Source organism: Morus notabilis, unplaced genomic scaffold, assembly GCF_000414095.1.
Source record: "Morus notabilis unplaced genomic scaffold, ASM41409v2 Scaffold78, whole genome shotgun sequence".
Lineage (NCBI taxonomy): Eukaryota > Viridiplantae > Streptophyta > Magnoliopsida > Rosales > Moraceae > Morus > Morus notabilis.
Window position 1 is genome coordinate 1,329,864 of NW_010367622.1, and position 23,935 is coordinate 1,353,798.

The window sequence follows — 23,935 nt, forward strand, 5'->3', positions numbered from 1 at the left end:
TGACCTTCTCTTTGATAAAATGTGTATCCACTTCCACATGCTTAGTACGGTCATGCTGGATTGGATTATGAGCAATACTGATTGCTGACTTGTTGTCACAATACAACAACATGGGATTCTCACTTTGAAGTGATAGCTCATTCATAATTCTTTTTAACCATAGAAGTTCACATATTCCTTGTGCAAGAGCTCGAAGTTCAGCTTCAGCACTACTCCTTGCAACCACTGGTTGTTTCTTGCTTCTCCAGGTCACTAGATTACCCCATATAAATGTGCAGTACCCAGTGGTAGACCTTCTATCACTTGCTGATCCAACCCAATCTGCATCAATAAATGCCTCGATCTTCCTTGAATCATTCTTTTTGAAAAATAACCCCTTTCCTAGGGTTCCTTTGAGATATCTCAAAATGCGATGAACTGCTCCAAGATGTTCTTCATATGGCTCGTGCATAAATTGGCTAACCACACTTACAGCATAGGCAATATCGGGCCGTGTATGGGATAGATAGATTAGACGCCCAACTAACCTCTGGTATCTCCTTTTATCGATGGGCACCTCTCCTTTCTTATATCCCAGCTTGTGGTTCTCTTCGATAGGTGTATCTGTTGGTTTACTTCCTAGAAAACTTGTCTCTCTGAGAAAATCAACAGTATATTTTCTTTGTGAAACACAAATTCCTTTCTTTGATCTTGCAACTTCCATACCAAGAAAATACCTCATGGGTCCAAGGTCCTTGATTTCAAATTCTTTAGCTAGAATCTGCTTCATTCTTTCTCCTTCGGTTGTGTCATCTCCAGTAAGAAGAATATCATCAACAAACACAATTAGAATTGAAATTTTCCCATCCTGAGATTTCCTGAAGAACAAAGTGTGATCAGTGTGAGCTTGAGTGTATCCATATCTCTTCACCGTTTTTGAAAAAATATCAAACCAGGCCCTTGGAGACTGTTTTAATCCATAGAGGGATTTTTTCAGTCTGCACACATTATCTATACCATAAACATCTTCAAAACCTGGAGGAACATCCATAAATATTTCTTCTACCAAATCCCCATTTAGGAATGCATTTTTGATGTCAAGTTGGGAAATTTTCCAATCTAAGTTTGCAGCAACAGAGAGAAGAACTCGAATAGTGTTGAGCTTTGCCACCGGGGCAAAGGTTTCATGATAGTCTATTCCGTAGGATGGTGTGAATCCTTTTGCGACCAAGCGAGCCTTAAATCTTTCAATAGAACCATCTGAATTATACTTCACCGTAAACACCCACTTGCACCCAACTATTTTCTTTCCCTTCGGTATTGCTACACACTCCCAAGTTCCATTTTTCTCTAGTGCTTTGATCTCCTCCATAACTGCTGCTCTCCATTTTGGAACACTCAATGCCTCTTGAACTGACTTTGGAATTACTACATCGGACAGATTAGTGGCAAAAGCTCGATAGGATGGAGACAAATTACTATAGCACATATAGTCTGAAATAGGATGAGAAGTGCATGTTCTTTTTCCTTTTCTTAGGGCAATAGGAATATCTAAGTCCTGAGTTGGTGTAGAATTACCTAGACTTTCGCAGGGAACATGATCCGCAGGAGGGTTTAGACTTGAAGCATCAAGAACTGGTGGATCCAATGACTGGTTCTTCTTTGGAGTGTGAATTCCTTCATTTCCCTTCCTTTTCCGTCTCTCATAGACAAATAATTCTGGTCTTTGGACCTCTTTCCCAGTCTCTTTAGTGAGTGGAGTGGACTCGGGTAGCACAACAGTGGGAATAGAGTGATCTGGTGAAGGAATGGAAACGGTTTGAGGAATGGAAACAGTTTGTGGATTACGGCTCACAGAGGTAGGAAGAGTATCCCAAAAATTCCAAAAACTCTCTTCTGTTTTCACACTCTCCCCCTGAAGTGAGTTTTTGGTTAAGTAGGGCTGATTCTCAAAGAATGACACATCCATACTAACAAACATTTTCCTTGTCTTTGGATCAAAACAATTATACCCCCTTTTTGTTGGTGAGTATCCCAAGAAAACACATTTGATGGCCCTTGGATCAAATTTACCCCTGCTATGAGAATGGATAAGGACAAATGAGGTGCACCCAAATATTCTAAGTGGTAAATCTGAAATCAGACGATTTGTTGGATAGACACTTTGAAACGCTTCTAGAGGAGTTTTGAACTCTAGAACTCGAGTGGGCATTCTATTGATGAGGAATGATGCAGTAAGGATAGCTTCTCCCCATAAAGTTTTAGGCACATTTGTGGTGAACATTAAAGACCTAGCAACTTCAAGTAGGTGCTTATTTTTCCGTTCAGCCAACCCATTTTGTTGAGGGGTATCTGCACAACTACTCTGATGAACAATTCCCTCACTTTGAAGAAATTTCCCAAGAACAATTTTAAAATACTCACTCCCATTGTCTGTCCTGAGGATTTGAATTTGGGTTTGAAACTGAGTTTTGACCATCGAATGAAAATTTTTAAAAACTTTTTCTGTTTCGGATTTTGTTTTTAAGAGATATACCCAACATAGCCTAGTATGATCATCGATGAAAGTAATAAACCATCTAGCACCTGAAAAAATTTTGACTTGTGAGGGACCCCATATGTCACTGTGTATTATTGAGAATGGTGCTGAATGTTTGTATGACTGAGATGGAAATGATACACGGTGATGTTTGGAGAGTTGACAAATTTCACATTGAAAAGAAGTGGGGTCTTTATTATTGAAATGAGATGGAAACAAATTTTTCAGATACGGAAAGCTAGGGTGGCCGAGTCTATAGCGCCACAACATAACATTATTTTCACATAAAGAAACAGAAAAGGATCTGCTGACTAAATTTTGTCTACTTGAGTCTTCCTTGTCTAGGTAATAAAGTCCTCCACACTCTTTAGCATTGCCAATCATCTTCCCCGAAGCCAGTTCTTGAAATTGACATGAAGAAGAGCTAAACTTAGCAACACAATTTTGATCGTGGGTGAGTTTGCTAATGGATAAAAGGTTGCATGAAATAGAAGGAACATGAAGTACAGGCTTTAGGACCAGATTTGTGGACAAAATTATTGAACCTTTCCCTGCTACTGTGGCTAACGAACCATCCGCAATTTTTACTTTCAAGTTACCAGCACAAGGAGTATAAGAGGAGAAGAGTGAGGAACAACCTGTCATATGATCTGAGGCACCAAAATCTATAACCCATGGGGTTCTGTCCTCGGTTAGCACACTGAAGGACTGAGGAAAATTACCTTTCTGGGCAATAGAGGCAGATGGAAGAGAGGTGGAATTCAGGAGTTTCATAAGGTTTTCCAATTGTTCCTTATTAAGGGAAACATGAGCACTCTCTGGTATTGATTCCTCAGAGGCCGTTTGAAGAGCTCTGCTAGTCCCTTGGTATGGTTGTCCGTTTTTCAGATGAGAGGGTTTTCCGTGCAGTTTCCAACAAGTTTCACAGGTGTGTCCAGTTTTCTTACAATGGTCGCGCACAGGTCTATTTTATTTCGAGAGTCAATCCCGCCATTAGAAAAGGTGGAGAACCTGTCGCCATTAGAAAAGTTGGAGGAGAACCTGTTGCTTCTGACTGCAAGGGCTGATGATTCTGACTCAGTGATAGGAGCATCTCGGGTTTCTTTTCCCAACATAACACTCCTACTTTCCTCCCTGAGACTTCGGAGAATACTTCACGAGTGGATGGTAGGACTTCACGTCCAAGAATTCTTCCACGAACCTCATCAAGTTCGTTGTTCAAGCCAGCCAAGAATGCGAAGACACGATCCTTCTCAATCATCTTTTTGAATATGGCACTGTCTTGTGGACAGTGCCATTCATATTCATAAAATAAATCTAGCTCCTGCCATAAGGTTCTGAGCGTATTATAGTATTGCAACACGCTCAGATCGCCTTGTTTCGTGTTGCAGATGCGCGTGGTAATTTCATAGACTTGGGCAGAATTTCCCACATCAGAAAAAGTCTCCTTTACAGCTTCCCAGATTTCTTGAGCGGTGGCAAGGAACATGTAAGTCTTGCTGATTGCTGGCTCCATCGAATTGATCAGCCATGACATGATCAAGGCATTCTCAGATTCCCAGATCTCAATGGATTCGAGACATTCTTTTGGTTTCTATGTAGCTCCCGTCAGAAACCCAGTTTTTCCACGACCCCGGATGAATAACATTACCGACTGGGACCATTGAAGATAATTTTCTCCATTGAGTTTGTGAGTGGTGATTGGTTGAGAAGAGTGATTGTCATGAGTATTTGACAAGAGAGAGGATCTCGAAGATGATTTCGCCGATCCAAAATCGAGCGACTGATCACCTACGCTGGATGTGCCTGACATGGTGGCAGTTTGATTTTTCCGGTGATCAGATGTTTGGCTCTGATACCATGTGGAAACCGGTAGGTTTTTAGAATACCTAGCCGTCTCATCTTTCCAGCACCAGAGCTAGTCGAGAAGGCTAACCGCCCGGGAGCCCTACTATGAGAAGCGAGAACATCAGAATCAGTACTCATATCTCTGAGGAATGAATCTGACTCTCTCAACGACCAATCAGAGATCATCTGATTTGTTTAAGCATCGTAGGGATATCTAACGTGGTGAGACCAACATGGGAACCGGAAAATTGGAAAAGGCGCAATTTGCGCTTTAGATGTCACTCTTCTATTTCATAAGAGGTAATCAGCCTCGTTTATATACAATTAGGTTACAATTAGTTAGAGAAAGAATAGGAAACTAACTCTTAATTTATAGCTAGCTACAAATCAGCAACTAATCTACCATAAAGAGATTACATATATTTCCGAAAATAGAATTTCCTAAACAGTAGGGAATAAACACGCTTTTCAACAGAAAATTAATCTTATAAACCAGAAAAAAATTAAACACCTAAACAGTTATTGCTTCATAATGAAGCATTTGTTGTGTTCTGTGGCTCAAAAACAGAGACCAACTCCTCAGGGCTGTGTGGCTCCATGCCATACGTAGCTAAATCTAAGTGAATTGTACGTTTTTGCATTCCATTATTTCAAGAGATGGAATTTCAGCAACTACAATAAAAATACACAGCATTTCGTTATTTGACTCAGGAAAGCAATAAAAGATTTGGTTTCCTTCGTAAAAGGAATTATTAGCCAAAAGTAAATAATAGTGCAGTATTTGTCTATACAAGCGAACACAGATTTTCTAAAGGACAAGTTTTGTTGAAAAGCAATTAATCAAGAAACTGAACTTTTTGTCCTCAAATAGGGCATCTTTAACATACACCTCCTAAACATGAACCAAAAGTGAGATGTTATAAATTGATCTTAAAGATGCATTTCATGCAAAGGTTAGCCATAATTAATTTATTTCCGCAAGTGTGATTAGATTAGTTTGTTTAGCATATGATTGAAAACAAATGCTCTAATATATTCTCTCATAACCATATATGTGTTACTTAATTATAATTTCCAATATTAGCACAGCGTATCATGTGGCTGGTAGTAAAACACTAATGCTTCGTTTGTTTCCACGGTTCTGGCCTAATTCTGGATCATAATTCTTGGTTCGCTACAATGTTTTTCTCTCACAAAAAATTTAAATTTTAAAAATCAAAATCATTAATCATGGTTCTGAATCCATGAACCAAACGTCACCTAATTCTCCTGTTGAGATCTCTTCATGGACTTCCCAAGATACTTTCTTACGAAGTTTGGTTATAGCATCTATGACTGCCTCCGATTTAGGTAGACAACCCGGCAAGTAACATCCACAGGAGTTAGCTTACCGACCCCCGAACAGTACTATAAGAATAGGTACCGATCACCCCCCATTTTTGTACTTTTTCATTAAGGAAATGAACATGTGCAATCCAAATATGGCCTTGATAAAACCCAATTTTACTATTTTTTATTTTATTTTTTGCTAAGTCCCACCATTTTTAGATTTTCTCAATATCATACCCCACCATCCAATACCAAACTTCAACAGGATGCTTCCTTAGCCCCAAAATGAAAAATAATAATTTACAAGATACTTCTAAACAAAATGGAGGTGGTATGACAAAGACAGAGTGTTGTTGAAACAGAAAAAAAAAAAAAAAAAAAAAAAAAAAAAAAAAAAAAAAAAAAAAAAAAAAAAAAAAAAAAAAAAAAAAAAAAAAAAAACAAAACAAAACAAAACAAACAAACAAACAAACAAAAAAAACAAAACAAAACAAAAGCTTGTATTATTAAATTCCGTTAAACATAAATTAATGGAATTCAGCGATTAAAAAAACACCAAAATGTATCTTGTATTATTTTATTTTATTTTCGACATAATCAGGTCAAAATAATTGGAAATTAATAAATAAATGAATAAATAAAAGTTTACCAGCAGCGAGGCAAACAGTGAAAGCACAGAGCAAATGCTTGAGAGGAATCCCAGAATTGGAGCGTTTAAGCCTGTCAATCTTGCAACCTGGACAGTTTTCATCATAATGAATTCTCTCCTCCTGCTTCAGCAAAGCTTCTCTATACTCCGCCATTTCAGAGTTTCGCTTTCAAACTTGTAAGTGAAGAAGACCAAGTAGCCAGTTCTTAAGTTTCAAAAATGGAAAAACCAAAGGAAAAAAAAAAACGAGAAGAGCGGAAGAGTCCAGATTACGAGCAGCCGAATAGAATCTTATTTACGTTTTTTTTACACACATATATATCCTGTATATGTAAAAGGCAGCCACAAAAGAAAAGGCCCTGGTCTAGCCGGTTCTTTTTAACTTCTTCTTTTTTTCCGTTTTTTGAATCACTACAAAATATAGTCAAATTCTAGTTTTGGTTCTAGAAAAAGAGGGGAAAAGTTGGGGGGAAAGTGATTTGTTTTTGCTAATCATTGGGGGGAAGTGATTGATCATTGAACTTGCCCAACTCTCACTCACTCCTTTCACGTGGGAAAACTTCATTTGTGAGGGGAAAAAAAAAAAGAAAGAAAAAAAAAAAAGGAAGAAGAGGAAAATTTTGAATGTCCAACTATTTTCATAATTATCAACAAAAAACCACAAAAATTTAAAAGTTTTAATCTCTCCTTTTCCACGTGTTGAGATCTAGATACAGAAGTGAGTGTGTGATTCTCTCAATTGTTTTCTACGTACGCCCACACTCCATTCGCTTAGTACTAGAGATTAGCGTGAAAGATCTTATTCCTCGTTGACTTCGCAGATTTGAGTTTTTAATTTAAGTTGAGATGTGATATTTTTTAAAAACTTTTCACTATAATAAAAAAAATTAAATGTGATATTTTTTTAGATTTTTTTACTGTAAAAACTTAAAATTAAAAACTCAAATCGGTGAAATAAACGGTGCCTTATATATTTCACCAATTCAAGTTTTTAATTTTAGTTTTGTTACAAATAAAAATTTTCATAAAAAGTCACTTTTAATTTTTTCTGCTACAATTAAAAACTCTCACATAAAATCACATCTCAACTCGAATTAAAAATTTAAATAGCGAATTAAATGATGTCTAAATATTTATAGTGTTGCAGTCAAAATTTTAAGAAAATTTTGAATTATATGATCCAATCGTATGCCACGTTTCATAATTTTTTGCGCATTTAATTTTCAAAACTAACAAATAATATTAGAGCGACTATAAATATATTAATTTAATGCAATGATTATTAATTAATTAATATATGTGGTTTAGGTCTCATTCATTTTATCAATTTAAATTTTTAAATTTAATTTTGTTACAGTTAAAAGTTCTCATAAAAAGTCACATCTAATTTTTTTTTACTATAATAAAAAATTTTCACATAAAATCATATCTAAACTCAAATTGAAAACTTATACAGCGAAAATGCTTTTATCCTTTAAAACAATATTTAATTACCAAAATGTTTAGATTTTTTTAAAAAAACTTATTGTACTATAAATGATCATTCCTCTGTAAAAAGTTTCGGAATTTAACTTGCGTATATCAGAAATATGAGTTCAACTAAAATACCAACAAAGCATAATATTATAGATACAATCCGTTTCTAAACTTTCTGAAACTTAACATAATTATACATGTTCTAATAAGGTCTTCATGCATGCATGTATCATAAAAAACATAACTACTAAAATAAATCTCAAAAACCATATTAATCATTTTTATGTGAAATCTACCGCATAGTGGTATTCACATCTGGCCCTCTACCGTACACATCCTCTGTTGTGAAGCCAACAATGAGAAGTAGGTTTTTTACCTATAACATGAAAAAACTTAGTGAGCAATAGTTCAACAAGTACAAACATTTCTCACACAAATATTTTTCACACATGACATCATAAGAAAATGCACGACCATTATGCTCGATTATGAAAATATAATGTGTGTTTGAAACCGCTTTTAAAAACGATTTTCACGTATTTCAAAAAATAAAAAATGAAAATGAAACGACGTTTGTTTAACAAATATTTTGAAAACAAAAATGAAAACGAAAACAGTGAGAATAATTTTTTTGAAGGAATTAGAAAACAGTTGAAAGTTATTTTCACTTTTCTATTTTTATTTTTTAGTACTTATCAATAATATTATAATATATTAATTAATAAACACAATTTCACTTTTTTTAATATACTCAAAACAATCTCTTAAAAAATCAATCAAACACAATTTCAAAATCGGTCTTAAAATGATTCTCAAAACAATCTCAATTTTACATTTTATTGAAGACAAAATCTTTTTAAAACCAATTCCAAACGCACATGCGCTCGTAACAGGTGCGCAAGACTATGGGAAGTTAGCAAAGCGACTCAAATATTTTAGTCTGACTACTCATGGACCCAATCAGTGACGGAGCTAGTCTTTTACTTCACTAAGGGTGTACACTAATTTTTTTTAACAAATTAATTACATGAAAAATATGAAAAACTATCATAATATTTTTCAATAGCTACAAAATACATATATAAAAAAATTCACAAGACATATAACAATATAAACGACAAGTTTTCATTTTTTGAAAATGCTGCATAACATCTTCATTGTCAACACGATAAAAAATTTCTTTCTCGATGTATACGATCAAAATGTCATTCATCCATTATTCTCTGATTCGATTCCGTAACCGATTCTTCACAATATTCATGGCTGAAAATACTCTCTCCACAGTAGCAATAGCAACCGATAAAACCAATGCCAAAGTAATCAACAGATAAACTAATAGATACACATTTTCTTTCTCGTCTCAACCATTTTCTGTGCAAGAGCACTAATACCTTTCAATCTTGTAAAATCTTCACTCGAGCGCATATCAATAATATAAGTTTCAAGTTGATTCTCCAAGACCATAAGCTCGACCACAGAAAAATCTTTCGGATAATACTTAGCAAGTTCGATCAAATTTCTCTTATCAAAAGCAATAAATGAATCATCTGGACATAAGTAAGCTACACAGAGAAGCACCCCAGTATTTACCTCAGTAAATATTTATTTAATTCTTAAAGTTGCATATAATGACAGAGTAAAATAACTCCACGCGAAATTGGTGAAGTTTGTAACTTCTTAAGCTTTGCGTCATGATCATCCCCGCGCTCTAAAGATGTCATCCATGTTGGGAATATTAATGTTGTGATTTTGGCAAAATGAAGAGACTTGATCAAAAAGTGAATCTCACCAACTATCTCTCATCGTTTGCAACCTTTGTTTGCATATTTGCACTAAACTCATGGCATTTTCTTTGCAATGCCTTTGATAGCTCATTTGTAACTCCCAATATATTTCTCATTAAATGAAAGACTAAACACAAAATCAAATGATTGGATCGAATCCAATAAATTGCTTGCTTCACATCTTTGTTCAGAACTCAATCCATCATCAACAATTATTTCAAGGACTTCAACTATAGATGAAAACATGGTAACCAAGCTAATTAACGTACCATAGTGTGAGCCCCAACTTGTGTCTCCATGACGTTTTAGAGAAGTTTGTTGATTTAGTCCCCGTCCACTTGCAATCTCTCCATTTCTAACTGCTTGGGCAATTATGACAGCTCGCTTATCTTGAAGAATGGCGCAACGTTTAGGTGAAGCGCCAACAGTATTCACCACACTAGCAACCACACAAAAGAGTGATGCAGTTTGAATATGCTTCTTGACAACAGATATGAGAGCTAACTGAAGTTGATGGGCAAAACAATGGATATAAAAGGCACATGAGTTTTCTTTCAAAATAAGAGTTTTAAGACCATTGAGCTCACCTTGCATATTATTAGCCTCATCGTAACCTTGCCCCTACAATCTAGATATGCGATCGCAGCCTTTAGCGAACGTGCTGTAGTACTAGTAACATGCTCAATACCAATAGAACGTTCAACTACATGCCCCATTTTTTTCACATAACGCAACACAACTGCCATTTGCTCTTTGCTCTTTCATTGATATGTCACGAGATTCATCAACAAGAATTGAGAACAATGAGTCTCCAATATCATCAATAATGACATTGATAGTTTCAACAGCAGCAGCATTCACAATATCTTTTGGATGTCAGGAGATGTTAATTTGAGATTTTCAGGAGCATTTTGTCCAACAACACCTTTAATTTCATCATTGTGAGCAGAAAGAAATTGCAGAAGCTCAAGAAAATTACCTTGATCGATCGATTCCTCTGATTCATCATGACCATGAATGCAAGACCTTGTCTTAAAAGAAATCGAACACAATCTATTGATGCATTTAGATGAGTTTGCTTTTCCATAATTTTATCAACATGTTGCTCTTAATTCATCAAAGCTTCACATTTTCTCCAAGCTTCATTATGAGCACTATTAGGACCTCCAACATGAACTTACAATCTATCTTTTTTCTTCCAATTTGAAAATCCTTTGCCAACGAAGGAATCGCCACCTGCTAGTTCTCCTTTATACGGTTTAAAAAGATAACAACGCAAACAAAATGCAGCATCTTTTGATATATTGTATTCTAACCAATTTGAGCATTCCTTAAACCAATCAGGATTGAATCTTCTTGTTTCTTTTCCAAATTGTTTAAATGGAAAATTATGCTTTGAAGACTGAAAGGACCATTATTCATATATTTTCTTCGAACTTGATTCCGAACATTATGATTGTAATCGAAAATTGAAGGCCTCAATCCAGGATCTGTTGGGAGACTTTCAGGGTTGAACTCCACCCAAGTTTTTGCAACTTTATTTTTTCACTAGGACTAGGAAGTGTTGTCTCATCTGATTTTCTTTTCAAAAACTGCCACATTGCTGTTATAAAGAAAAAAAAAAGAATTTGACAATGATATTATTAAAAAATTCCAATAAGTTGTATTATAATCATTTAAAAATTTAGGCTCACCGATTCGAGTTTTGTTACAATAAAAAAATTTTAAAAACAGTCAAATCTAATTTTTTTACAGTAAAAAACTCACATAAAGTCACATCTCAACTCAAATTAAAAATTCAAATCAACAAACTAAACGGGTCCTTATATAACTTGCTAAAAGAATATTTCAAACTAAAAACAAAAAAACCTTGATGATTGGAAGAGCTTTTGGTAATATTAGAGACAAATTTTTTTTTATTTAAAAAAAGTGGAGAAATGTGGGAATATAAATATTATTAAGCAATAGGTGACATCTCTCTTAGCAAGAAAACGCAATTAAATCAAAGTCCAATACATCAAAACCAATTAAAAACACTATCAGGCTCAATTTCCGAAAGCAACGAAATGAACCAGAACAACAAGATATATACCTAATTAAAAAGAAAATCATGGTTTTTGTCTTTTTGAGGGTTACCTGGCATCAAAATGTTGAAATCCACCGACTTCAAAACTTGAAATTGACGCCAAGCAGTGTGGAGCTTGGACCACTTTGCACAAACAAGCATTCAAATGAACCATAAGTGGTCTTTTTGTCTGCAACTTTTCCTTTACTATTGATTTGTCTTTTTCCTTTTTCAGAACTTTCCCTTTAGTATAACCAATGAGAGGTTAGGGTAGATAAAAAGTTAAAAATTAAAAGAGTAAAGTGAAAAAGTGTTGGGAGAATGTAAAGAAATATATTTATTTTAATAGGTGTTTAAGTTTAAAATTTTAAAATTTTAAGAGGTAATGGTCGTGTTTAAAATTATATTATTTTTATTTTTTACGTTTTTAAAGAAAGAAAAAATAAAATATTTTTAAAACGGCGTTTGGCGCAATAAAAATAAAAATAATTTTTTGGTTTAATTTAAAATGAGAGAGAAATAAAAAATGACTTTTAGTCGTTTTTTATTTTTTGTTTTTGTTTTCTCCTCCTCGAGTAGAGAGAGAGACATTAATGGATTTTTTATACTGAAAATAATATTTTGATAAAATTACCAAACGTATTTTCAAAAATGAATTCTGTCTGGGATTGAAAACATTTTCATTTTTATTTTCATACAAAAATAAAATTATTTTAAAACGAGTTCCAAACGCGCCTAATATTTTTTTTTAAAAGATTTGAGTGGGGTGGTAACTCCCACTGAGCTATATGTACATCCGTCGCTGGACCTGATTAAGTTTGCAGTTAATTTACCTCTTTATTGCCAGCCTTTTATTAGGGTAAACGGCCTTTTATTAGGGTAAACATGCAATTATGATCATATCACATAGCTATTAATAATGCAATTTAAACTTAAGAAACAACATGCTTTAAATTATCATGATCGTAGATAATATAATCATCATCACACTTATCATCACAGAAAATAGGTGGACACAAAGTAAACAATATCTCAAACATATTTTTTTAAAACACATTCATATTGTAGGTGAGATTTGTACATACTGGGTGTAGGGCTGACAATCCAGATAGTGACACGACGATACGATTCAAAACTCACACGAAGTTAGCGGGTTTGGATTTACTATAAATGGGTTTGAGTTATAATCGACTTGACACAATTAACACGATTAATAAATAGGTTGGGTTAGGATTGACCTCCTAATACGAAGTGACATTAATTGACACTATTAACTATATGTATCATTTATAATATAATGATATGTGATATAATATGAAAGTTGATAACTCTACACAATAGAGTTATTTTTCTTCGTATTTGCATTTAAATTTGCTATGTTCTCAAAAAATTTATTTGTTTTATTTATTTTTAGTTTAGTTTTCTGTTATTTTATTTTATTTTATTTTAGTTGATTTTATTTAGTTTTTCCTCCAATAATTTTATTAATCCTTAATTGTGTTTAAATTAGGTGAAATGTACAATTTGAAGTTGAGTTGACATTCGGTCATTTTACCGATTCGAGTTTTCAGTTATAGATTTATACAGTTAAAAGCTCTCAGAAAAGGTCACATCTAACTTTTTCTGCTACAGTTAAAAGCTCTCAGAAAATACCACATCTTAGTTCGAATTAAAAACTCAAATCCATGAAGCGAACGACGCCCCCTAGCACGCATGCTCTTCATTGGCCGTTCGATTGTCCTCATCCGCATTTCAGAGTGCACCATCACCTAGTTTTAGCTCCAACCCACTCAAAGTTTACCATGTGTCTACCTTTGCATCAGAGCCCTAATGCCCTCCTTCTTTTGCTCATCTGACCTGTGAATTTGGAGGCTATTAATAGCCCTTGGCAGCCGCAAGACCAAAAAGAGAGGAGGACCCCCTGCGCATTCAATTTCTTCACGCAGGTCAAAATATACAGAGCCCCGTTGGAAGAATTGATTTGAGAAAATATTTGAGGATATATTTTGGAGAATTTAGGGTCACTCTTTTAAGATTTTTATTTTTAGTTTTAGGTTTTGTAAGGGAGAAAATATTTTAAAAATCAAGAATTGAAGATTGAGAATTGAAGAGTCAAGCTTGGAGCCTGTCACCTTTATATGAGTTTTTCCTTCTAATTTTTTTATCTCTGTATTTTTGTGAATTGAGATGTTGGAACCCTTGATTTATTTTAAATTAATTATGTTTTAGTTTTATTTTGCTAGAGCTCTGATTTAGCCCCACTATGATATTTTAATTTCTTTTATTCGAGTTATTTATTTTTATTTTCTAATATTGAGTGTTCATCACCATTTTTAATACTTCTAATTAATTGACCACTAATTAGATGGTTGGTTAATCATAATAGAACTGGAAGGAGAATTATGTGTTGAGTTCATTGTATTGATGCCATAAATTGTATGTGAGATAGGAATATACTTGTATTATTTGTGTGGTCGCTACATGAAAATCCATAAACTGTTCATGACACTTTGATTGTTGTAATAAACATAGAAATATAGTGGGTTAGCAATTGAGGGGACTTTTGGCATAACTCGGAAGAGAACATTGAATAAATTAGGGATTTTCGATTGTCAACTTGGATAATAAATATGAATAATGAGAATTGAGGAATTAAAGTGGATTAGATTTTGTGAAATCAGTTGCCCTAGTTTTTAATTTGTTTGAGTTGTTTATTTATTTGAGTTTTATTTATTTGAGTTTTTCTTTGTATTTTGCTCTTACTATCTTACTATTTTATTTTAGGCTATTCAAATAATTTTAGAGTTAATCAATTTCGGTACTTAATTAAAATTAATGCAATTATTGTGAGAATGATACTTTATTCACTACTTTATTACTTGTATACAATATTATGCACTTGTAATTTTCACATCAAAAGTTTATATAACATATTAAATATTAATAATGTGAATTTTAATATTTGTAGGTAAAATTCATTTATTTTTCTTAAAGAAAAACATAAATTGACCAATAAATATGTTAAACATGTCATGATCGTGTTAAATAAATCATTATTATATTAGTTATTTATTTAATATATTAATTTAAACAGGTTATACGGGTTGATACGATTACTCGATTAATAAATGGGTTGTGTTTGGATTGACATTTTTGATACGTTTAATAAACAAGTCGTGTTTGGGTTGATGTTATCTGACACGATTAATAAACGGATTAATACGAACACGACCCACTAACACGAATTGGCATCCCTACCTGGGTGCTACCGCTTAGCGTTTAACTATAGAAAACCGCTCTCGTAATGTTACAAGTTCTGTGTTCAATTGATACTTATTGTTTGGTTGGGGGATTCATCCCCCGATTCGAATCATGGTTTGGGGCTCGCTACAGTATTTTCTCTCACAAAAAATACACGTAAATAAAAAATAGTTCTAATCTTATAATTCTAATCCATGAACCAAACGTCTCCTTATAATCGGTTGTCATTCATTATCAACGTTTCCAACTTAATCCGCTTAAGTCTTAGAGGTCTAGTCTTATTGATATTCATTACGATTGATTAATTCAATTAATTTATCCTTCTTCTAATTTGAATAACCTTTTCTAAATTAACTAATGAATTGTGACGACCTGACTTCCCGAGCCGTCATAAAACTTACTTAAACATAAATTACTTAACCTAATTAACCTAATTAGCTTCTTAGTTACTAAAATTTTGGAATTTTTTTTAACTTAAATATTTACTAGCACTAGATTGTGAAATCTTAAGAACAAAATTTGGCTATAATATTCTTACAGTATCAAAATAACATCTTTATAATTTACATAGTCTATTTCTAGTCTTAATAAACCAATTACTTAGTCTTAATTAAACATAAATTAGTCATTTGAGGAACTATTAACAAGACAAAATATTTTAGTAAACATATTCTAAGTTTTAGATATATATAACATGTAACATCCGGTTAAATTAATTGCGATTAATTAATCAAATCCGGTGGTTAGTGTTAATTAATTTGAGATTAGTGAAATATTCTCAATTATAATTATTATGTAAATGACCTTTCTCCTTTAAAAAAGATTGTTTTGAAATTAACATTATTGTCCCTTAAACAGTTTTAAGTGTTAGTAACTAATTTTTCAAAATTTAAATTGTGAGTCATTCCATACTCTATTCAAAATAAACTTTGAAGTCTAATTATTAAATTTGCCCAGAAAATCTAAACCTATTTTTTCTTTTTCCTTTTCTTTTTCTTTCTTTTTCTCATTTTTCTCTCATTCTCTCTCTTTTCCACGTACTCTTTCTCTCTTTCCCACGTTCATTCTCTCTCTCTCTTTCCCATGTTCACTCTCTCTCTCTCTCTCTTTCTCTCTTTCCCATGTTTACTCTCTCTCTCTCTCTCTTTCCCACATTCACTCTCTCTCTCTATCTTTCCCACATTCACTCTCTCTCTCTTTCCCACATTCATTCTCACTCTCTCTTTCCCACGTTCACTCTCTCTCTCTCCATGCCGGCCACCTACCACCGATAAGATTCCGGTGTCTTTTCGCGACACCACGCACACCATCGGAAAGCTTTCGACGAGCTAGACTCGTTGACATGCTGCATGATCTCCATCTCCGCCGGAAAGAGCCGCAATCGCCGGTGAAATGTCTGAAAACTATCAAAACTTCTCGCCATCGTAACTTTGCCGTCTGACCTCCGATCGGAGTGATTCCAGTCCTTATGGATTCAGCTCGACGAGATGAACAAAACCCATGCGGTCTCACCCATTGATTCTCACTGGAGCGCCATCGCCGGAGCCTCCCATTTTGGCCGCCGTGCCTCCTCTCCGTTGTGCACTGTTCCGGCCTCCGTTTTTGACACCGCCGGTGCCTTTGGACTCAGAGGACGACGCAGAGCAAGAAGCAACCCTCAGCCGCCCGAATCCGTAGCCATTTGGGTGGAGGGTGGTTCTGATGATCCAACCATTGGATCGTAATGATTTTGGTGTCAAAACATTCAGAAGGAAGTGGGTAACAAAACCCCTCAGCCAATTTTGAGATTCCATTGCCGGAGAATCGAGAACCAAGTCACCGACTTTTTTTGGCGTTTTTGGGTTTGATCAGAGTAGATAAAGGCCGAATTTGGTGAAATTGACTGCACCATTGAACTTAGAATGGTCGATTTAAGGGGGGTAGGACCCAAGTCCGTCGCAGAAATGTGCTCCGGTAATCCCCACCGCCACTTCCACCGCCGCCGGTGGCCTGATTCTGGTGAGTCTCAGTTCTTAAGGTTCTCGACGTTCGATCGAAGATCTGAGACCATATCCTGACTCGTTTCAACATGCTGAACGCAACGGTGACCTCTGTTTGTGCCAATTCCACTCAGTGAAAAGTCTACTGGTAAGGAGCGCGCGTTCCTTCCACGCAGCAATCAATGCGCGTCCCAGCTTTCTCTCGCGTGGGTCTCGTGTCTGCGATGCCAGCCTAATTTCCTAATGAATGCTCGCCAGCTGTCAACCGTGGATCCCAGCTGTCTCCAACCGCTAGCACACTTCTTCCACTCCGCGCGCGACACGTGGCAACTCTATCCTTTCCTCCAACCGAGCTTTGACACGTGTCCATATTAGGTGCTGAATCCGGATTTCTTCTCCGCGAGTTGCCAGATTTCTTCCCCAAATCATATAGTTGATTTCTCCTAATTTATGTGTAATTTTATTTTATTTCCTTTTCTTTTGTAATTTTCTTTTTTTATTGTTTGTTTCCTTATTTGACAGGCAACCTCTAAACACTATAAATAAGAAGGTTAGCCTAAGGTTTTTGTGAGTTTTTAATATTTAATTTTCTGTCGTCTTGCTATCACTCTCATATTTTCTCTTTAGAACTTGTGAGAATGTTTTGCAAGCTAGGCTAGAATTCTCTTGGTGAGGTTTGAGATGAACTTTTATTAGTGACCAAATTCGGGCATTTGATTCCTTGTGCTGTAAATTTCAATATCTGAATGAATTAAATCTTTCTATTACTTTTCAAAATATTGTGTGTCAATTTTTATATAAGTCCAGTCATGCTTTGCTTATGTAATTCTGTCACACATTATTTTATTATTTAAATTAGTTTACAAATTGTCTTTTACTATAATATTGTCAAATTGATATATTGTCGATTTTGGATAACTTGTAATAATAATATTTTTGGAGTCAACATAGAGATTTAATTTATTTGACTCTTTTATTTTGTGAATGAAAACTTGAATTGGTGAACGAAATATTATGGATTCTCGACCATTACCATTTTTTCTACTGAATTTATTTCACACAAATCTTCTCTCCTTTTTATTTGCAACAAAGTCTCAAAAACTCTTCTTTGTCATTAGTTTACTTGTTATTTATTTTTCTCTAACGCTTTTATTCTGCTAATCTTTCTTGTTATTTTGTTATCTCTCTGTGGATACGACCGCCATTCTGTGCTACAATTGACCGCTTGTGAACATCACTTTTGGGCGTTAATTAAATTTTGACGCCGTTGCCGGAGAGGTGCTACTAGCAAGACTAATCAGTAGATTTTTAAACCAAAGAGGTAAGTGTATTTTCTTTTTATTTTTATTTTACTCAGTTTCTCTTTCTTAATTTGCGTGATCTGTTTTAACCCCTATTATACATTTATTATTATTATTAATCTTTTCTTTCTTATCGTTTATTTCAAAAAAAAAGGCTAGTTGTTGGCTGTCAACCTAAGTCACCGTGTATTACTGTTGTTGGCTGCCGTGTCATTGTTCAAGTAATTCATAGTTGCAGCATATATATATATATATATATATACATTTTTTTTCTCTTGTCGTCCCTTAATCGAAGCCCAAAAAAAACCGTTACCTTTTTTGTATTGCTTACCTTTTTCATTTTTTTTCCATAGTCGTGTTGTTGAAAAAAAAAATCTCACACTTTTAAGATTTATTTTTATTGCTAATTTTATTTTCCCTTTTAGTTTTAAAATTGATTGTGATTTAATTTTATAATCTTTTATTTTTTTATAAATTAGGATTTTATTTTGTTTTCCCATTTGTATATTTTAATTGTTGACTATTATATTGTTGCCTAATTTAATTTTTCCTTTTAAGTCTTTATTAATTTTTAGGATTGTGATTAGGTTGTAATTAGTTGACTAATTTAGATTCATAATCTAGGAATTTCATAATTTGATAGATTTAGGCTTTGACTTTAGGAATAGTTTCTATTAATTAGATTTCATTTCATAATATATTCAATAAAATTTAATAATTAATTTTGAGGATAATTGTGTGGTTACGTGAAAAGTATAATCTGAGGAAGTTCTGTTTAGGAAAGTTGGTACTTAAGTGGGCCTCGCCCCACCAATCTTTCCTGGGAACGTTGCTCTGTCTAGGAGACTATTCATTGAGCCAAGAGCTATAATCTTTCCTGTGACCACTCTAGGTGGTTACAATTTATGTTACTATATAATTATTTTCTTTTGTTTCGATTAAAAATAAAAAAAAAACAAAAAAAAAATTAAAAAAAAAAAGAGCCGCTTAGGGTGAATGCATCGGTATAGAGACGAGCTAGGGAGATTTGCTCAACGTCCAGACTTAGAAACCCCTAGTGAAATTCTATCCGACTCGAATTCAACGCTTCCGTCTTCACACTCATCGTTGGAATTCACACTTCAAAATCTATTCGCAATGGCACAACACGAGGAAGTTCAGCAAAGGACGTTGTAAGATTACCTACACCCAACGTGCACGGCCACCCCATCTTGTATCATGTTCCCACCGAATGCACCGCCTACGGATTTCAAGCCGGGAATGATTGCACTTCTCCCAACCTTTCACAGGTTAGAGAACGAGAATCCATAGGTACACATCCGGGAGTTTGAAGAGGTGGTGGCCACCTTTCACTGCCGTGCTGAGACCGCAAACACCGTCAGGTTGAAGTTTTTCCCTTTTTCTCTGAAGGACAAGGCCAAAAGCTGGTTGTATTCTCCTAGGCCTAGGTCTATTGGTACGTGGGAAGAAATGATGACGACATTCTTCAACAAGTATTTCGCACACCATAAGACCAACAATTTGAAACGACAGATATCGAATTTCGCTCAGAAAGAAAACGAAACTCTCTATCAAGCTTGGGAGCGTTTTAAAGATCTGTTAAATCTGTAACATGGATATGAAAGTTGGCACCTCATAAGCTATTTCTACGATGGACTCACAATCTGATAGCTCCAATTTGTTGAGATGATGTGCAATGAGAATTTTCTCCAGAAGGATCCTGACGAAGCTATCGAATACCTAAATGAGTTAGCTGAGAAAGCTCATACTTGGACTGGACCAAGTGCTACTGAGAGCACCAGTAGGTCCCGACCAGTTGGAGTTTATCAATTGAGGGAAGAGGATAGCCTCAAGGCTCAACTTGAAGTTTTGACGAAGCAAATCGAGGCCCTCAAAAGTAAAGATAGTAAAGGAATCCACATGGTGGCGAGGACAGAGGCACATGAGCCATGTTTCGTTTGTGGTGGAGAGGGCCATCTAGCTCAGGATTGCCACACTTTAAGTGAAATGAGAGGAGTATACGAGGAGCAGTGCAATGCAATGGGCACATACAAGAAGCCTTCTGGACCTTTCTCAAACACTTATAATGATAGATGGAACTACCACCCAAACTTCAGTTGGAGAGATCCAAACCAACATCCACAATCATCTGAAGGGCAATAGAGATCAGAGCAACAATCTCAACCACCAAAGACATATTTTGCACCTCAGAATAACATGTAGCCGGAAGGGAATTCTCTATAGGAGACCCTAAAAGCTTTTATGGATGCGCAAAATAAGACGAATCAAAGGGTTGATTCAATGCTCACGCAGCTGGTGGAAGAGAACAAGGAAATAAAAATTCAGATCATAAAGCTGACAGAAGCTTTAACCGTTCATGAGCGTGGTAAATTTCCATCACAAGCCCAGTCCAATTTGAGAGGACAACACATGACTCAAACTTCCAACTCTGAAGGTCAAAATATCAAGGAAGTTAACGCCATCTCTACTCAAAGTGGTAAGAATTTTGACACGCCATCGACAAGTAAAACCACTTCGAGTAATGAAGAATCGGCTCAGGAGAAAGAAGAGCCAACAAAAATTTCGGTAAAGGTGCATTTCCCCTAAGCTCTCCGACCTGCTGGGAAAGTGCTAGCAAATCAAAGTGAGATCCTGGAGCACTTGACACAATTAAATATCAGTCTTCCCTTACTACATGTGATCAAGTAAGTGCCGACCTACGCCAAGGTTATCAAGGATCTGTGCACCATAAAGAGAAAGCACCATGTCAAGAAAACTGCATTCTTGATGAAACAAGTAAGTGCAGTGATTGAGCAGAAGATGCCACCGAAGTATAAGGATCCAGGTTGTCCCACCATTTCTTGCCAGATCGGGACACATGAATTCAGCCAAGCGTTACTAGACCTAGGATCGAGCGTTAACCTCATGCCTTATTCAGTATACTCGCAATTGGGTCTTGGAGAGATTAAGCCCGCATCTGTGGTTCTACAACTGGCCGATAGATCCATTAAGAGACCACGGGGAATAGTGGAAGACGTTCTGTTGCAAGTCGACAAGTTTTATTACCCTGTGGACTTTCTTGTCTTGGATACACAATTCGTGGTGAATATGGAGTCATCCATTCCCATCATTCTAGGAAGACCTTTCCTTGCCACAACAAACGCACTTATCAATTGTAGGAATGGTCTTATGAAGATATCTTTCGGGAATATGACCCTTGAGGTGAATATTTTTCATATTCAAAAGTAACCACGTGATAATGACTAGTGTCACCAAACATTCATGATCAACACACTTGTCGAGGAAGAGGTTATACTACAAAGTAACTCTGAAGATTTTGAAAACCTCTTCCAAAATTCTAAATCTGAGAGTTCCGGTCCTTGTGAAGTGGCTAATATTTCTGCTATTTTCAAAGAATCACAGGACAGAGGAACCAAGTTTGGGCCAACATGTTTTGAGAAGCTCCCAACAGAAGGAGAAAACTGAAACCATCTACCGAGGAGGCTCCAAAAGTCAAGCTAGCCCAACTACCTGAGGGCTTAAAACATGTGTTCTTAGGAGATGAAGGCACATTCCCAGTCATCATCTCATCTAAAATCGATGCATTGTAAGAACAACGATTGATCGACATGCTGAAAGAGCACAATTCCAGGATCAAGGTAAAAATGAAAGTAGCTCATGACAAGCAGATCCTGAGGAAGAATTTCAAGCCGAATCAACGGGTTTATCTCTATGATTCCTGTTTGCATCTCCACCCTGGTAAGTTGAGGTCACGGTGGACTAGCCGGTTCATAGTGAAACGCATTTTTCCCAATGGTGTTGTCGAGGTTGAGGACCCGACCGATGGGAGAATCTTCAAAGTAAATGGCCAGCGTCTGAAGAATTACTTAGAGCGGAAAGCTCAGGTTGTGCTCATATATGGAATGTTCATCATCCAGGTGTCTTCTTTCTCTATATTTCCATAATTTTTGACAATGAGGACACTGTCTGATTTTGATTAGGGGTGGTGAGCATATTCATGCCTAAGAATGATTTTTGTCATGTTGATATTTGGGTTAACATTTTTGTAAAAGTTGTCTGAGTATGATTTAAAATGATTGGTTTGGGTCAATTTTTGCTGTCTTAGTTACTAAGAAATGACTTCCAGAGTCCTTTTTGCACGTGCTAAACCTTGTGGTAAGATGGATGTTAATGCATGTCAGCTGAGAAAATTTTTGAGTTTAAGTGCTTGATTTTTGGTGAGTTAAGAGAGTAGACAAAATGACTTTTGAACCTCCATTGATCTTTTGAGCTGGTAAAATCATTGTTAGAACATCATTACATGGTTAGTGGTATGCTTGGTGCATATGCTTAAGGGATGGATTTTCGGTTAGATAGGAATGTTCTTATGTAATAGAGCCTAATTTCTTATCTTATCTTTCATAAACAAAAAGAGCAAGAGCAACATTTCACAGATCCTGTAGTTTGGTGTTAATCACATTTGATGCTATATAGTTGTTTGTCAAAAGAACACCTTTCTACTTTCACTTCATTATTGCAGGTTGTCTCTGTTGGTTACCAAATCAAATTCGGATGCGGAAGCGTGGGGGAGGGCGGATCAAGTATAGCAAAAATTTTCATAAAACCTTTGAGATACTTTATAGATTATATTAATTTATGCATGAATAAATTAATCACATTAATTTATTTATTAAGAACTCAATTAGAAATAATACCTGGCGGCCGATTAGGATGATAACTTGAGTTCTTTGACCTCGAACAATCCTTGCTCTAAAGCCTTGTGTTTAGAAAACCAATGTCTTCCACGTCAATTCCTAAAATCCACGAAGACGTGTGTATGGGCACACCTGAGACAAAACGGATTAGAATAAACATTCGAATTTCCACAAACACCAACGCATGCACGATGTGGAATTTTTTTCTTCCCATAATAAGAGAATTTCGGCCACAATAAAATATTAGGTCAAAAAATTGTTCAAAAATTGTGTCTCACAATTTTCTATCATTCTCTTATTTATAGAGTAGAAGTCAAACTTCTAGAATGAATCCAATCTCTATCTCCAAGATAAAGCTTGTTAATTATCTCCTATTTGAATTTGGAACAAAATCTCCTCTTCTTTTTTATCCATTATGGCTGGCCATAGATATGGGATTTTATCCCTGTGTAGGCGCCAATATCATATAGGGAAGGAACAAAATCTCCTCATCACTTATCCTGCAGTCTAATTTTGACTCAAATTCAAATTTCAATTTAAGTCAAACTTAAATTAATTTGAATTCTTAATTGAACAACTTATCAAATAAATTTAAATGGATAAAACTAGATGTGTTCAAATTCAAATTTAAATAATCACATTATTTAAATAATAATTAATTCTCAATTAATTATTTTTGAGTGTTTAATTTTTTTAGAATTCTATAATTCTAAAATTCCCATTTTGCCCTTTGTGTCTCGTAGAATTACTAGGATGATGCGGGGACTAATGGACCTATAATCCTGAGCCCCAATAAAATTAATAATTAATTAAACACTTTAATTAATTAATTAATTCTATTAATTCTAATAGTTACTCTACTATAAACTTGGAATTGCACTCTCAAAATTATAGACATAAATTACTTCTAAACTGTGAAGTGTCCATTCGATATAGTCACTGCATACAGATCAATCCTCCATAAATAATTCATAATTAGAGCTAGGTAACATCCGTTAACCTCTCCAATT

General features: G+C 35.1%; 3 protein-coding genes across 4 annotated transcripts in view; 1 reads left to right on the top strand and 2 right to left on the bottom strand.

The window, feature by feature from the left end:
- LOC21410557 (protein ZINC INDUCED FACILITATOR-LIKE 1) overlaps nucleotides 1–6,901 on the bottom strand; it is a 51,168-nt gene extending 44,267 nt beyond the window's left edge. For both annotated transcript variants that reach the window (XM_024175367.1, XM_024175366.1), the window contains exon 1: nucleotides 6,345–6,901. In XM_024175367.1, coding sequence (XP_024031135.1) covers nucleotides 6,345–6,498 — 154 coding nt within the window. In that variant the 5' untranslated portion in view covers nucleotides 6,499–6,901. The remainder of the gene's footprint in view (nucleotides 1–6,344) is intronic.
- Nucleotides 6,902–8,112: 1,211 nt separating this feature from the next.
- Nucleotides 8,113–10,320, bottom strand: LOC112094463. The gene is made up of 4 exons (XM_024175317.1): nucleotides 10,192–10,320; nucleotides 9,874–10,108; nucleotides 9,186–9,382; nucleotides 8,113–8,196 (listed from the first exon to the last, which is right to left on the bottom strand). The coding sequence occupies exons 1-4, from the start codon at nucleotides 10,318–10,320 to the stop codon at nucleotides 8,113–8,115; spliced, it is 645 nt and encodes a 214-aa protein (XP_024031085.1).
- A 10,152-nt stretch (nucleotides 10,321–20,472) lies between these two features.
- On the top strand, nucleotides 20,473–21,696 carry LOC112094464. Its single transcript, XM_024175318.1, has 3 exons — nucleotides 20,473–20,796; nucleotides 20,938–21,432; nucleotides 21,478–21,696. The coding sequence occupies exons 1-3, from the start codon at nucleotides 20,473–20,475 to the stop codon at nucleotides 21,694–21,696; spliced, it is 1,038 nt and encodes a 345-aa protein (XP_024031086.1).
- The last annotated feature ends 2,239 nt before the right edge of the window (nucleotides 21,697–23,935 follow it).